Source organism: Lepidochelys olivacea (genome assembly GCF_965140295.1).
Source record: "Lepidochelys olivacea isolate rLepOli2 genome assembly, chromosome: 4".
Lineage (NCBI taxonomy): Eukaryota > Metazoa > Chordata > Testudines > Cheloniidae > Lepidochelys > Lepidochelys olivacea.
Window position 1 is genome coordinate 124,002,511 of NC_140414.1, and position 17,666 is coordinate 124,020,176.

At 38.7% G+C, this 17,666-nt stretch overlaps 1 protein-coding gene across 1 annotated transcript in view; it reads right to left on the reverse strand.

The window, feature by feature from the left end:
* Positions 1 to 17,666, reverse strand: part of JAKMIP1 (janus kinase and microtubule interacting protein 1) — a 262,665-nt gene that overhangs the window by 47,240 nt on the left and 197,759 nt on the right. The window contains exons 11-16 of the mRNA XM_084626863.1: positions 16,296 to 16,424; positions 12,827 to 12,910; positions 6,216 to 6,278; positions 4,195 to 4,293; positions 934 to 1,035; positions 70 to 123 (exon numbers count right to left, since the gene is read on the reverse strand). Coding sequence (XP_084482989.1) covers positions 70 to 123; positions 934 to 1,035; positions 4,195 to 4,293; positions 6,216 to 6,278; positions 12,827 to 12,910; positions 16,296 to 16,424 — 531 coding nt within the window. The remainder of the gene's footprint in view (positions 1 to 69; positions 124 to 933; positions 1,036 to 4,194; positions 4,294 to 6,215; positions 6,279 to 12,826; positions 12,911 to 16,295; positions 16,425 to 17,666) is intronic.

Sequence of the window (17,666 nt, forward strand, 5' to 3'; positions counted from 1 at the left end):
GAAAGTCTCTTAATGCATATTTGCTGGCATGCCATTCCATGGGAGTAATTGAAATAAAGAAATTGTTACCCCATTATCTCCAAGGATATCAAGCTTCTTCATAAGTTCAGAAATATTCACATCCTGGAAAATATTTTTAACATTCATTATTCATAAAGGAGAAAACACATCATTAGATACTAATTTTTTTACACGGTCTTTATGCCCCTTTGCATGCAAGAAGACTCCAAAAGCTGAATGTTAGTTTTGCATCACAGTGACACAAATGCTACTGTTATGTTTACAGTGGATCAAATGGTACTCAGTTATATCCAGCAACCTGGGTATAAATGAGGACAGAATGCATCTTAGCACATTTAGATTTATCAACTCACTGAAATGTTGAAATTGGGTAACAGGCTTAGAAAAAGATCTGGTTTGGGGGGAAAAAAAGTGCAGCAGATTGAGCTATTGACATTTGTGGGAAATGAGGTGCTTAAGTGCTTCACTGAATTCGGTCCTCCTGAATACATTATAGGAATCATAACCGATGATGGAAAAGGTGCCACTTTTCTGACTGCAACTGTACATTCAGTATTGAATAAATGTGGAGCCGTATGACAAATCAACTAATCATATCATACAATTATGTTCTTCCCTACCGTGTATTTTCTACGGTTTAGTTCAAGCTACTTCTAAATATCTCAAGTGACTGGCCTTCATTTCCTTTGGAAGAAGAATACACGACAGTCTAGGAGACCTCTTTCCCCTGCTATTCATCCTAAACCCTCCTTTTCTCAGAACTTGACCATATCTTTTTCTTTGAAGAAAAGAAATATTTCTTACATCTGAATCACTGCTGTACTTTCGAAGGTAACCATGATTTAAAGTGTTCATATGATTACACGAGTGTTTCTGATAATACTCCTGGTTAGCTAATGAAGCCACATCTACCTTTATTCCTTCCTGTTGACAGAACAGCTGAAGTGCACTTCCATTGTTTTCAGGGAAGGTGGTTATATGGAGGTTAAATGCCGGTGACCTTCGTTCTCTCTCCTGAGGAAAGATTTCATTTAAAAAACAATATATTTGTGATTATACAATAATGTCAGTTTCTTCCCGACTATCCCAAGTTATTCAAGACAAACCTAAATTTACCAATATTAAGAAATCCATAGATCCTTATTTGCAGTCAAAGCACATGGTGGTTTTCGTGCTGTTCAGTGTCCTTTAAGGTTTTGGTGTAATTTGAGCACTAAAGTCCTGATTCAACAATCGAATCCATGCAAGCAGAGCCTCTGCAACATTGAACGTCGCAAGGCTCCATGTGGATACACAGGTCCACTTGTATGGATCCAATTGTAGGGATGGGTGACTTAGATATTCCTCTAAAGTACTTCATGTTAGGTGGAATCTTTTATTTAATCTATTGCTTTCATGAGCAAATAATGACTATTGTGAAGAGGCTACAGAACAAAATATCAAACAGTGTCAAATCATATTATGACCTTGAGGAGATTGTATCTATTCTGAAATGACATGCATTTTTGTTCTGAAAACTTTCAGTAATAAAGCTAAGTGTTAACCACAGTAAACCAGCAATGAAGTTAGCTAAACCCTACATTTCAGCATTTTAATTCCTCAAACCTAGCAATTCACTACTCGTCCCAGGTTTGTATAATACATTCTACTTTCTATAACCATTTTCTGTGCCAAGAAGAAATCCTTTCATGTATACGATCTCTAAAATTATAACATTTAAAATATATTCAGCACATTTCACGCACTTCTTCATCATTATGATCCATTATTTCAGTGGAATAGCTGTATTCCTACTTTCAGCAAATGAGGGTCTTTCGTTAAATTTCGATGTGCTTGTGAAAGTAGCTGGATTAAAAGATCTGGAAGCTGAAGCTCTGGGCCTTATTCAGAACAAGAGTAACTCTGCTGCAACATCAGTGTAAATGAGATTAAAATCACCCCCCATCTTCTATTCACAAAACAGAGGTAGCATGGGCAGACAGCGGTTCTAGCTTCCCCACAACTCCCTGCAGAAGAGTTTTGGCTCTGTTCTGCAGAGATAAGTAGTAGTGAAGGGACAGTTCAGTTTCCATGCTCATTCCATCCATAGTTTTGCTTCCAAAACTACAAATGAGGGAAATTTTGTTAGTTGATTTGTGATATGGACACTTGTCCTTTAGGAAAAGGGCTGCAACCACGGTGTCATTTCACAGGTCACCAAAGGATAATGAGTTGGTTAATGAATTTGAAGCTGCAACCAAGAGGTGAAAGGCTCTGTTTCACATTGCCTTTCTCCCCATGTACTGTCTCCTAAAAAGTTTTTTTTTCTACTTAGTAGTCTAATTTAAAAACATAGCCACGCCAGTAAGTGAGCTTGATGATAATAACATATACAGAAGGAGGGATTCAATCCTGAATTGACCTAATTTAAAGTGAAATCTAAGTTTAGTCTTTTGGCACATTAAACTTGTCAGTATTTGCCTGTGCTAAATGATAGACAATTGACCCTGTTTTCTAATCCACTCTAATTTTCATCTGAAAGAATTTAGTTTATCACCATGCATGAAAATACTTTCACCAACAGCTGCATAATTTTGCTAAAGCAACCACTCTTGTAATTTTTGTGACTATGCACTTGTCCATCAGTGAGAGATTTATTTTGCATGCCTTATTTGCAATTTCATGAAAATCCTTCAGTTGTTATTCAGTAAATAGGTACTCAGCAAGAAGAACAAATACATTGTACTGAACAGTTCAGTTTTCATTTGATTCTTTAGTTAAATGTAGGAAGTTCTTATGCTAAACATGGTTTGAAGAGTTTATTTTTAAAGATGTAATATGCACCAGGTTACTTTTACCAAAAATACTTAAATTTTGGAAAACTGGTTGTTAAATTAGTTGCCAATTTTAACTAACTTGTTCTGTATTTTAATTTAAAGTTGCTTAATAAAGTATACAGAATACAAGTTACTTTGCATTTTTAATTTTCCAGAATGACTAGTGAGACAATAATATCTCACAATGTATAATCTGTATTACATGCTATGGACATCAGTCTATACAGATGGTAAAATAAAATGGTAAAATAAAAGATTTTAAGAAGAGTCAAAGATTAAAAGCAGAATGACCACATAGCATGATGAAAATAAGATTTTCATCTTCACCATGGAGGTTATACATGCTAAGGATTTTGGTGAAATGAACTGGATGAAGAAAATTATGGAACAGTAACATTGAGAGTGTTTTGTAGAGTTTATTCTAGAATGTAAATGGTGTAAAAATGTTGATGGCCTTTTCAAACTGGATTTGCTGTTATCAGTTAATGCGACTGTGTGACAATGAATGACACCATATTGTGGCAACAGTTTAGCATCATAACATTCCCTATGGTCCCATCTATGAGGTGATGAGCACCATCCATCCCCATGGAAATTATAAGCCCTATCTTAGATCTACTTTAATAAATAGCCTATTCCATTTACTCAAAGAAAAGTATTTGTGAAAGAAGCTTGCTCTGAAGAACACATTACTTTCACTTGCACAAGTTATAGTTGTGCCTCACACCTATAATTTGCAGTTCTGGTTGTAAAATTTGACTTTGACATTTATGAATGTCTCATCCACGTTCTATATCAGCAGAGAAGAGACTTCAGGTAAGTGAAATTCTTTTAAAAATGTGCTAAAAAAATTTGCTCTTTTAAGTTTGTTTTATTTATATTAGTGTTGTCAATTTGAAAATCATCTTAAAAACAATTACAGGTTGATGTGATGGAGGTGTCAGATCCTTAGACTTCGTTGCATGCAAGATGTGAGAAGATGTGTTAATTGAAACAATGCCAACCAAGTCTGTAATATGCATACCAAGTGATTTCACATGCAGGAAAGGTGTAGTTATGGAAATGAAATAAATAAAAAGGCAAAATATTGCAAAACAAAATATTTTATTAGGTGCAAAACAAACTATATGCAGTATATATTAGCTATTTTACATCTTCATAAAAATTAGTGAGCATTCTCTCCAAAACATATTAAGGCAGTGGTATTCATTTTCAGAATTCAAACTTACAGCATTTAAAAAAACCCCAAAATATTTCCACCTTACACATGCACCAGTGAACTTTACATGAATTTCAACTTGGGTTCAAACACAATTTCTGCTCCATTTGAGAGCTTACAACTGAGAGAATCTCTTACTTCAAGTTCAAGCACTCTGAATTCTAACAGCTCATTCTGGTCCTTTGCATCCTGCATCTCGTTCTTCAGCTGATTCTCTTCCAGCTCCATTTTGTAAATCTAAGATATAATAAAATATCATAACACTAAGCTATGGAAAAATCTGTGTATTCAGTTAAGTGCATTATTCTTGACACTTATGGTTGAATTAAATTAAATTAAATCCTCATCAAAGAATCCCTTATTAAAATAGTAGCAAGAGTTAAATTAAGTAAAAAAACTTGGAGCCCAAAATCCCTTACCAAGTTCCAAATCCAGGAAACGATATATGCATGTTCTTTACTTTATGCATCTTAGTATCACAATTAGAGTGGATTTGATTGCTCATGTGGATAAAGTTAAGCACACCAGTGAATGTTTATAAACACTGACTTCAAGTAAGGCCCACATGGTTGGATGGATGGGCCCCAAGTCTTGGGAATGAAGAAGGAGACCCACATTAGGAAGCACTTTACTGGCTCATGAATAGACACAAACTCCTCACTGAGTGTGGACAATGATTATCCTTGCCTGGGGCTTTCCTGAGATAAGTCTACATAAAGCCATTTTGGAAGCAGATATCAGAAGTTGTGTATAAAACCGCAACTAAAGGGAAAAAATGCATGATGAACTTCTTTTAACACTCAATAACACTGGGTTAGAAGTGAAGAGTATTTCAACTAAAGCAGCCTGTTCATATTTACTTTGCATCACTTTTTAAAGTCATAGTACTTGCACTTAGCTCTTTAAATCTTTAAAAAGCTTCCCAACACTAACTAAATAACATTCACCACACCCCTGTGAGGTTGGCAGGCAAGTATTTACAGCCTCCATTTTACAGATGGAGCAACTGAGCACAGAAAGGTTACATAATTTGCTGAAAGCCATGCAGCAAATTGAGAGCCATTGTTACAATTCAGGACTTCCTGGCTCTCAGTGATGTGCTCAGGGCAAAAGGTATAATGTTTCTTTCCTATGGCCTCATCTTGGGAGGTGCTGAGTGCTCTCAACACCTTACAGGATCGGTACTTAACTTTTTACAATCAAATCCAATTTCCTCTCAGGCCTAATTATAATTCTCAAATCATAGAATATCAGGGTTGGAAGAGACCTCAGGAGGTCATCTAGTCCAACCCCCTGCTCAAAAATGTTGTGCCTTGAGGCTGTAGGCTATTTAAACAACAGCAAAATGGAATATTGCAAGTACATTACAGAACCTTTTCCTGAGTCCAACCAAAAGCATTCTTGTCTGACCTTCTTATTTATATGAAAACAGGGGGGGTGTATGACAGCTAATACAGCATATGGCACTGCTTATAACATCAATAAAAGTGTCTGAATAAAGTATAATTCTAGTGGCAGTTCTTTAGTCATGGATCTTTCTTTGGCTCTCTTATTTTATTGAATTAATAATTTTAACTCACTAATTAAGAGGCCTCATTCTCTGAGTGCCCTCAACTCTTTCACCAAAATCCATGGAGGGTATTCAGCACTTTGAAGAAGTCACTCAGCATCTCAGATCCTAAATGGCAATTTTCTATTCTATTAAATCATCCAATAATACAATTTTAAGTGATCAATCTTGCTTGAAATACTTGGTTCTACATTTTAAAAATTTAATTCAAACAAGTGATCCTATTAACTAGGGAACAAATTAAGTGGCACTGACCATAATCTGAGATTTTTCTCCAGTTCTGCTATACTTTTTTTTTTGGCAAAGCCCAGCTACCGTTCCTTTATTATTATTGCTTTACATTTATACTGTGGTGGATCTTCAACCTGATTGCATCTCACTGAGCTAGAGATTTTACAAACATAGATTTCATAATAGCCCTTACCCCCCAAAGAGCTCACAATTCAATAACACTTTAATCTCAAACTCTCAGTGTAACAGTTTTTGGACAGGAAAAAAAAAGTTAATTTTACCTTAACACTTCAACACTTAGCACATCAGTTTCCTTGAAGAGTAGAGATTAGATGGTACCTAGATTCTGAACACATACCTTTTCTAACAACTCCTGGTTTGTTCTGATAAGGAGCTGCTTTTCTTCTATCCATTTGGAATCCTGTGGGAGAAAAGAACTCAGTACAGTAATAAGAATTATATGATTTCACTCATTACTGCACAACCAAGTATAAAATGAGTTCCACATCAAAGAGCAAACCCGTTGTAAATATTTTAAGGACTGAATAACTTCCAAAACTGATGAAAAAGTAATAAATCCCTGCTTCTTTTTAGTTTGGCTTTTCTTCTTTCCTCCTTTGTTCAACCTAATCATTTACACATTAAAACTTTAAATGTTAGCCTCTAACAATTTTGGAGTAATGTCGTCAATGTTAATTTAACGTATATGTTGTCACGTATTTGCCCATCGTAGTTTAATATTACTGGTATTGGAAATTGTGCCTTCTCAGTCACTCAGAGGGTTTCAGCTTGCCCAGTAGCTCTGCTTTAAAATATAGATCTTTTAGCTCCATTATATATTCCCTTATGGGGAAGTGCAAGGAAAGTATTTAATGATCCATAAGTAGTGCAACGAGAGTTCAGAGACCTGCAGTTAGCAGTCCTCAGCTGGTAGTGAAAATGAGTCTGATGTGCAGCCTTTCAGGTATGGAATAAAAGGGAAGGTGATGGTGGTAGGTGAAATCATACAAGACCTCCTTTCCCATTAAAAGGTCTGTATTTCCATTTGATAAAATGGGGGCCTGAGCCAAAGTTCACCGACATCAATGAGTCCCTTTCCACAGCCTTCAATGGACTTTGGATCAGGCCCATAAGGTCCAATAAGGCCCATAAGGTCCAATCCTGCAAAAATTTACTACCACTGCTCAATACTGTTTGCGAGATCAGGCCCATATTGCTCTAACATAACTTCAAATACTTACATGAGTGACATACTTATTCCAAATCAACCAATTAATTTTCTATCTAACAACAGGGAAAACGTATCTGAAATCTAAAATAGGTCTAGTTCAGTATTATGGCTGAGATTTCCTAAAATGGCAAGGGATTCAGACACCCAATACCCATTAGAAATTAATGAGAGCTGGGCAAGATAAGTCCAAAGCTGCTTTAAAATCTCAGCCCAAATCATGTTGATGCAATAACTATTTACATCAATGAACCTTTGCAGACACATTTCACACAGATTTTTTACCTATTGCCACAAAATAAAATTATCAGTTATTTTAGGGTATTTACTAATTTTGTATTGCCCCTACAGACACAAGACTGGAAAAGTTCACGTTTATTTTCATGTAGAGCTTACTTCTTTGAAAGATGGAGGATTGTTTTGATTTGTTTCAAAAGAATTTACTAGACTGAATTCTTAAAAGGCCAGGAAATAGTTAAGATGAATATAAGAAAGGCCATACTGGGTCAGACCAAAGGTCCATCCAGCCCAGTATCCTGTCTACTGATAGTGACCAATGCCAGGTGCCCCAGAGGAGTGACCATAAACAGGTAATGATTGAGTGATCTCTCTCCTGCCATCCATCTCCACCCTCTGACAAATAGAGGCTAGAGACACCATCCTGGCTAATAGCCATGAATGGACTTAACCACCATGAATTTATCCAGTTCTCTTTTAAACCCTGTTATAGTCCTAGCCTTCACAACCTCCTCAGGCAAGGAGTTCCACAGGTTGACTGCGCTGAGTGAAGAAGAACTTCCTTCTAAACCTGCTACGCATTAATTTCATTTGGTGGGCCCTAGTTCTTATATTATGGGAACAAGTAAATAACTTTTCCTTATTCACTTTCTCCACACCACTCATGATTTTATATACCTCTATCATATCCCCCCTTAGTCTCCTCTTTTCCAAGCTGAAAAGTCCTAGCCTCTTTAATCTCTCCTCATATGGGACCCATTCCAAACCCCTAATTGTTTTAGTTGCCCTTCTCTGAACCTTTTCTAATGCCAGTATATCTTTTTTGAGATGAGGGGACCACATCTGTATGCAGTATTCAAGATGTGGGAGTACCATGGATTTATATAAGGGCAAAAAGATATTCTCCGTCTTATTCTCGATCCCTTTTTTAATGATTCCTAACATCCCGTTTGCTTTTTTGACTGCTGCTGCAGACTGCGTGGACCTCTTCAGAGAACTATCCACAATGACTCCAAGATCTTTCTCCTGATTAGTTGCAGCTAAATTAGCCCCCAACATATTGTATGTATAGTTGGGGTTATTCTTTCCAATGTGCATTACTTTACATTTATCCACATTAAATTTCATTTGCCATTTTGTTGCTCAATCAATTAGTTTTGTGAGATCTTTTTGAAGTTCTTCACAGTCTGCATTGACTAGGTGCATTGACTAGAATTAAAAGGACAAAGTAAATTCTGGAGAAATGCAATCTAACATGCAGTTTAACATTTAAAAAGCATTTAGCGATGCTCAGAGGAAGGGAGGAATACAGTGGCAAGTGTTATTCTCCAGTTTTGGCCTGCAAAGCACACAGGAAAGAACTTGACATGCTGAGGCGCCAGTTTTCTTTCCAGTCTGCTTTGCACATATTTTCCATCTACAAATTTGACTATTTTGATCTACAGTGAAACACATGCCTGATATGGATTTCCTCGTTAAAAGTTTAATTTTGCGTGACAAACAAGATCCTTTCAAAACTTGGCTATTTGGGGTCTGATCTTGATTTCAGTGGAAACTGAGGGTGCTCAGCACTTAACAGGATCAGGTCCCTATGTATCTCCTTCCAGGGCCTTATGTTGTCTAATATTTTTGAGAGATGTGATATTATTATTAAATGATAAATAACCCTTTTCACTTAGTGCCTTTCATACAGGACCCTCAAAGTACTGTACAGAGGTAAATAATTATCATTATTCCTATTTTACATCAAAGGAAATGTTGGCAAAAAGAGCTCAAATGGGGTTAATGAGAGCCTTTGCCACATTTGAAAATGGGATCACTTATTTAGCCATCTAAATATAGATTTGGGAGCCTAACATGAGGCACCTATTTATGAAAATCTTGGCCCAGATTTCTGATCTTGACTCTTTTACTGTCTGCATGTTTAACTTTAGAAAAGTCATGTAAACTCTCTCTGCCTCAGTTTCCCTAGCTGAAAAATAAGGATGATAATCTTTAGACACCCATTTTTTAAAATCTGTCACCGGATTCATAGTGCCCTGCTCTAAGCATTAAAGAGGACTGTCTCACCCCAGAGGGAACAGTTCATATTTACTACTAAATCATAATTATCCCAAGCTAAACAACAATTTAAAAAAAAATCACATTGTGCACAGAAAGTGAGTTTGTTTCAAATAGAAATTTATTTTGTCAAATATAGGTACTAACAATTTATTGTTACCATATAACCAACCAGAAAGCAGATGTGGATATGTCAGAGCCCCCAGGAGTGATTTCTGATGACGTTTTAAGGCTTAGTTTACATACAAACCCACAGAGACCATTTTTTTTATTGCACAATACCACCACCACTTGCGCATTTAATTTCTCTGGATTAGTGACAGAGGATATGGAAAAAGCTAATGTACTCAATGCTTTTTTTGCCTCTGTTTTCACTAACAAGGTCAGCTCCCAGACTGCTGCGCTGGGCATCACAAAATGGGGAAGAGATGGCCAGCCCTCTGTGGAGATAGAGGTGGTTAGGGACTATTTAGAAAAGCTGGACGTGCACAAGTTCATGGGGCCGGACGAGTTGCATCCGAGAGTGCTAAAGGAATTGGCGGCTGTGATTGCAGAGCCATTGGCCATTATCTTTGAAAACTCGTGGCGAACCGGGGAAGTCCCGGATGACTGGAAAAAGGCTAATGTAGTGCCAATCTTTAAAAAAGGGAAGAAGGAGGATCCTGGGAACTACAGGCCAGTCAGCCTCACCTCAGTCCCTGGAAAAATCATGGAGCAGGTCCTCAAAGAATCAATCCTGAAGCACTTGCATGAGAGGAAAGTGATCAGGAACAGCCAGCATGGATTCACCAAGGGAAGGTCATGCCTGACTAATCTAATCGCCTTTTATAATGAGATTACTGGTTCTGTGGATGAAGGGAAAGCAGTGGATGTATTGTTTCTTGACTTTAGCAAAGCTTTTGACACGGTCTCCCACAGTATTCTTGTCAGCAAGTTAAGGAAGTATGGGCTGGATGAATGCACTCTAAGGTGGGTAGAAAGCTGGCTAGATTGTCGGGCTCAACGGGTAGTGATCAATGGCTCCTTGTCTAGTTGACAGCCGGTATCAAGTGGAGTGCCCCAAGGGTCGGTCCTGGGGCCGGTTTTCTTCAATATCTTCATAAATGATCTGGAGGATGGTGTGGATTGCACTCTCAGCAAATTTGCGGATGATACTAAACTGGGAGGAGTGGTAGATACGCTGGAGGGGAGGGATAGGATACAGAAGGACCTAGACAAATTGGAGGATTGGGCCAAAAGAAATCTGATGAGGTTCAATAAGGATAAGTGCAGGGTCGTACTCTTAGGATGGAAGAATCCAATGCACCGCTACAGACTAGGGACCGAATGGCTAGGCAGCAGTTCTGCGGAAAAGGACCTAGGGGTGACAGTGGACGAGAAGCTGGATATGAGTCAGCAGTGTGCCCTTGTTGCCAAGAAGGCCAATGGCATTTTGGGATGTATAAGTAGGGGCATAGCGAGCAGATCGAGGGACGTGATCGTTCCCCTCTATTCGACATTGGTGAGGCCTCATCTGGAGTACTGTGTCCAGTTTTGGGCCCCACACTACAAGAAGGATGTGGATAAATTGAAGAGAGTCCAGCGAAGGGCAACAAAAATGATTAGGGGTCTGGAACACATGACTTATGAGGAGAGGCTGAGGGAGCTGGGATTGTTTAGCCTGCAGAAGAGAAGAATGAGGGGGGATTTGATAGCTGCTTTCAACTACCTGAAAGGGGGTTCCAAAGAGGATGGCTCTAGACTGTTCTCAATGGTAGCAGATGACAGAATGAGGAGTAATGGTCTCAAGTTGCAGTGGGGGAGGTTTAGATTGGATATTAGGAAAAACTTTTTCACTAAGAGGGTGGTGAAACACTGGAACGCGTTACCTAGGGAGGTGGTAGAATCTCCTTCCTTAGAGGTTTTTAAGGTCAGGCTTGACAAAGCCCTGGCTGGGATGATTTAACTGGGAATTGGTCCTGCTTCGAGCAGGGGGTTGGACTAGATGACCTTCTGGGGTCCCTTCCAACCCTGATATTCTATGATTCTATGATTACTGGGTGATTAAAGAGTGTAGTGTGGTTAAGAATCTTAAAAAGTAATAAATGATCAAACCTAATTTCCAAGCAAACCTGTTATATGCATCAATTTGGAAACAAGTCACAAAATTTATTTTTTTTACATATATATTCATGTTCACTTCGATCTAACTTACATGGATAGTGTTTAGACTTTACATCTTCAGAGTCAAATAGTTTGTTAATGCTTTAGGTATGCAGCAATTGGTCTTCAATACCTGCAGCTTTATTTACCCATATACTTAAGTGACAACAGCAGATCCTCAAGAGGAGGTAGTCCTTACAAGTTTATTTTCTCTTGGGAGCCCTCAGGGACTTGAAAGATTTTAGAATTTATAACCTACTGCACAATTCTGTTGTTGTTTTGTTTTATTTTATTTTACACATACACACACACACACTATATTTACACAGTATTTACTAAGAACCTTGGCGCTTAAGCGCAAGCTAACACTATTGTTTATATTCTCCTTAATTTGGTAAAAGGTTTCCTTTTACTCATGCAGCATTCTTAAGGAATACATCTTGCATAGAATAAATCATTATAAAATGAAGTGAACTTGAAATAAAAAGGTTTATGAAATATTACTATATTAATGTTATGTTTTATTCACCTTTCACAAATATACTTTTGGATATATCTCTATTTTTCATCTTATTGCTATGCATCACTTCAATTTTTAAATGAATTTTTCAACAATAAACATAGTATAAAAATAATACATCCAAAAAGTTCTGAAGAGGTACTTGTAGTTATGCAACTGAACATCTTTAAAGTGCACAATCATAGTTCTGTGCTATTTTCCTGAAGATCCTGAACACTATATCTGCCAAGAGCCAGGATTTATCCTTGCTAAGTACTGACAAAAAACTACATTTAGATCTAGGTCCCAATTTCAATGTAAGTGATGTGGATAAAATGTTGTAAGTAGCTCCCAGTAATCAAACACACATTCAGTGGTTTATTTTCCAGCTGAAATGTGTGTGGCAGTAACAATTTTATAATTCTTCCAGCCAGGGCACCAAAAATGGTCTCAATGGGAAATTCATAACATTCATTTTGTTGAAATTATGGCCAAAACTTTTCCAGTGAAAGCAGAAAACCAGAGGAAGGAGAAGAGCCTGGGCTGGGCAAGAAAAGGGAACTGGTTTTAACAACCATGTGCATGTAGACTTAAGCATATTTTGTTTTGGAAGACAAATCTTCAGTAGGGGTTTTTTCCAGTCTATACAATATGTTCCTTTAATCAGGTGGTCCAACTGGTGGAATGGTAACTAAGTTGCATCAGACACATGAATACACCAGCAAGCAATGAAGATGACAAGAGCACTGCTGCATGCAAGGGAGAAGATGATTTGACAGAGGGCATTAAGAGAGCCTTTTACCTGTCCTTTTTCAATCAGAGATTTCTCCAGATCTTCAATTTTTGCCTGGTACCTGAGGAGATCAGCTTGCAGCTGTTCACGAGTCTGAAAAGGTATAAAAGTGTGCACATGCTGTCACAATGGCCAACTCATTAGGATGTACACTTCAGATGTAGCTCCATTTTCTCAAATATTCAATTACTGCAGAATCAAATATTGATAAGTTCAATATTTCCTATCCATTATCTGCCAGTGAGGTGAATTTTAATTGTTTTCAATTAAAACAAACATGTTTGTTTGTATTTTATTTGATAAAATATTTACCTCATTCATTTCCACACAACTCTTTTCCTTCATAAACTAAGAAGCATTAATCTGACGTTTTCAATGGCAAAGCACTTTCTAAAAAACTGGTGCTATAAAATCAGTAACAAAGCCAGTAATGATGCTGTTTGCAATACTTGGCATTTATTCAAGATTCTTTTTTTAAAAAAAGTATTGCAATAAGTACTAAATAAGTCTGCTGTGTGTAAAACGTGTATGATGTTAAACTTAAATACAGCTCATTGTACCTGAATACTGCATACGATCCAAAAATAGGAATTCATGCCATATGCCACTGACAAGCCAGTCAGTTTTATTTATATGGTCTCAATTCTTCAAGATAAGTACTTCCCTAATGGATGTTGAGTTACTTCAGTTGCAAAGCATCCCCAATTGGGGCTTGAACATATGGGGCGCTGAGCGCCTCCTGCAAAGTACTGAGGCCATCATCCCTAAAGGACAACTGGAGGCACTTAGGCCAGAATTGTAAAGGTCGTTTGGTACCTAGAGAGGCAGGTAGGTGTCAAGTGGGATTTTCAAAATCCCTATGAGGCACTTTTAAAAAATCCATTGAGCACCTACCTGCATCTCTAGGCATCTTTAAAAATCTGGCCCTTGGTAATGAACAGGATCAGCCCCTTGCTGATCACACTCAATTTCACCCAATAGATGTTGGGGAACATTCACTACCTCCCAGAATTGGGCCCCCTAAGACATAACCAACTGAAAACCTTCTAGACCAGTCAGCTGTTAAAGAGATAAAAAAGCCAGTTAGGCCATAGGGTAAAAAGAATGACTATTTGAAATTCTATAATAAAAGTGCATTTCTCCAAATGTCTAAAATGCTATTACAGAAAAAATGAATCCCCAACGCCTCCCTCTCCCTCTAACATAGAGAAAACATTTAATGGTTTTATATAACTGTCAAATACATAAATTCCTGGGAAATCTTACTTTAATAAAATATGTATTCATGTCCATTTTTAAGAAATAAAAATAACTTCTTTCCTCATCCTGGGGACAAAAATGAAAGCCAGCCATGATTATGTGATTAAGAGCTGCATGGCTGGCATTATGTTAGCAATCCACTGTGCCCAACAGCAAGGGCACAAACTAAAGGCAGAAATTGATAGCAGATGTGCACAGGAAGATTTATTTTCTTATTTAAATTAAATTGCCACTTATTAGTTTTGGAAAGTGGAATATTTTCATGACATTTTCTTCGACTCTCCTATATACCATCATAAATTTTAGAGGCTCTGACCACGAACGTTAAGAGTAATGTTCAAAGTCAATGGACACAATGAGGAAAAACAACAGGAAACAATCAAATGCACCAACCTGGTGGAGTGAGGACAATCAATGGGACACAATCATTCCGGGGTACAAAATATATCAGAAGGACAGAACAGGGCGTGGCGGGAGGGCGGGGGAGGGAGAAGCACTATATGTGAAAGAAAATGTAGAATCAAATGAAATAAAAATCTTAAATGAATCCACATGTTCCACAGAATCTCTACGGATAGTAAATTCCATGCTCTAAGAAGAATATAACACTAGGGATCTATTATCGACCACCTGACCAGGACAGTGATAATGACGATGAAATGCTAAGGGAATTAGAGAGGCTATCAAAATAAAAAAACTTTCAATAATAGTGGGGGATTTCAATTATCCCCATATTGACTGGGTACATGTCACCTAAGGACGAAATGCAGAGACAAAATTTCTCGATACTTTAAATGACTGCTTCTTGGAGCAGCTGGTACTGGTACCCACAAGGGGAGCGGCAACTCTCAATCTAGTACTGAGTGGAGCACAGGATCTGGTCCAAGAAGTAACTATAACAGGACCGCTTTGAAATAGTGACCATAATATAACAACATTTAACATTCCTGTGGTGGGAAGAACACCTCAGCAGCCCAACGCTGTGGCATTTAATTTCAGAAAGGGGAACTATGCAAAAATGAGGAGGTTAGTGAAACAGAAATTAAAAGTGACTAGAGTGAAATCCCTGCAAGCTGCATGGACACTTTTCAAAGACACCATAATAGAGGGTCAACTTAAATGTATACCCCAAATTAAACAACACAGTAAAAGAACTAAAAAAGAGCCACCGTGGCTTAACAACCATGTAAAAGAAGCAGTGAGAGATAAAAAGGCATCATGTGATCTTGGATCACAAACAGGAAGTTGGTATGGCCTCCTAAATAAAGATCTGCACTAGGACTCAGGAGATCCAGGTTCTTTTCCCATTGTGACCACTGGCCTACTGGGTGACCATGGGCAAGTTTATTTTGTCTCTCTGCACCTCAGTTTCCCCATCTGCAAAATAGGGATAATGATACTGGCCTCCTTTTTATCAGTAGGTCTCAAAAAGCTCTGCAAAATGCTATATAAAAAGCTAGATATTATTATTAATATGTGCTAACCATTATTGCAAGGTGGAGTTAAGGTTGCTTGGGAGCCTGACAAACCCACAACCCACCAGGTAGGTTTGTCATGGAGGTCACGGATTTCCATGACTTCTGCAGTTCAGGCAGCCCCTGTGCCAGATGCACTGGCCGCTGCTGGCGCAATCTCGGGCCACCTTGCCTTCCTCCCCTATGCAGGAGCAGAGTTTGGATGTGGGAGGGAGCAGGAGGTTGGGGCATGGGGTGGGGTGAGGCAGGCTCTGGGTGGTGCTTACCTGGGGGGCTCCCCAGAAGTGCAACATCCCCCTCACTCAGCTGCTAGGCAGAGGCATGGCCAGGCAGCTCTGCACGCTGCCTCCACCCACAGCGCTGGCTTCACAGCTCCCATTGTCCAGGAACTGTGGCCAATGGGAGCTGCGGGGGTGGTGCCTGCAGACGGAGGTGGCCAATTTCTGTTGGATTGTCTTTTTGAATTAGAAAGCATTACTTAAAAACAGGGCTATTTTAAACGTGTGTGTGTGTATGTGTGTGAGTGTGTGAGAGAGAGAGATTAAAAAAAGCCAGGATAAGATGCATTCTGAAACCTCCTTTCTGTACAGGCCTGATAAATCTAGAACAAATGTTTCACTATATTATCATCAAATCCTCAAAAGCACGTAATACATTTACTGCATGCAGTCCAATGACCTGCAAAGGCACACTTAGCATGAGAGATATCAGACTTCTGAGAAGTTTCAATAAAACTCATTTACCCTTGCTTCTCTCTCTGCATCCAGTGTCCCACCAACTTGCTCTTGAAGTAATGCATATGCTCTTTGTAAAGCTTGATATTCTCTGGTTAGTTGACAGAACCTTAAATCAGCCTCTTCTTTAGGCGTACTCTTAAAAGAACAGAAAAGCAAAACAGTATATCATCTTCTGTTGCTTCAAACATTAAGCTCTCTGGGCAGGTAAAACAAAGTTAGCAGTAGTTTCAGAGATTATGCAGTAGCTAGTGAAACTTGTAAAATATCTATCCGTTTCTGTAAAGATACTGATATGTAGAATTGCTGGGAGGGAGCAAAAAGGACAGGTGAGAACTTTATGCAGGACCTGGGCTTACAAAAGGGCCAAAGACTCTACCAGCCAGAGCATGAAAGTTTGTTAAACGGCTGCTTCCAAACCCATGTATATAGAGATATGAAGGACAGCACCAATCTTCCTCCGACAGCACTGATTACTCTTCCCCCCACTGGCAGACCCTAATTCCTAGTAGCTGTCCCTTCCAGTAAATATGCGCCTGACACCCGCTGCGACTAGCTCAATCTGCAGGACACTACCCCTACCTTAGACCTGAGAAAGAACTCCAGGAACCCTAGAGGGAATAAGGAGAGAAAAATCCCTCACTCCCGTCAGCTCTCATTCTTGCATCCCCTTGTGTTCTGAATGGCAAATATGGAGTTGGAGGAGTGGGGGAAGAGAACAGCAAGAAAGAATACAAACAAAAGAAAACAGAAATGTAGGAAGAGAACCTTACAGATTCCCAAAGCTTGATGTGGCCTTAAAACGCCAGCAGAGATTAGAGGAAAGTGGACTTTGGGGTGGAGAGAAAAATGCAGAGTTCCCTAACTGTGTTTATGTTTAGAATTTGAGTGCAGCATAAACTGGCTTGATAGAAAAAGTGAGTCAGAGTATGTATCAGAATAGAGATAGAACAGGGGACAGTGTGTATGAATGGGGGTGGCAGGGAGAGAAATAAAATGGATAGTGAAAGGAAAGTGCTGAATGGAAAGCATTTGTGTGACAGGCGGGCAGAGAGTGAATGGCTAATGAGAGAACTGAGGTAAGACATGTGGGTGAGGGAGGGAGGCTGTGAAAGAGAGAAGGAACGGAGACTGATGGGGAGGGATGAGAGAGAATATGACTCTGCACAGTTTTATTCACTGACAAAAGTGCCATAATTTTGAAGGACTCTCATTAGACCTCGCTGCTCACCACCATGGACCTGCTGCATGTGCACATGGACAGAGAGATGCGCACCTTCTTTTCTCAGTCATCTAACCTGAGGGTTTTGGGGCAAAGTAATTTAAATACAGGATGATGAGCAAAAGTTGTATACTGGTTACAGAGCTCTAAGTAAAACA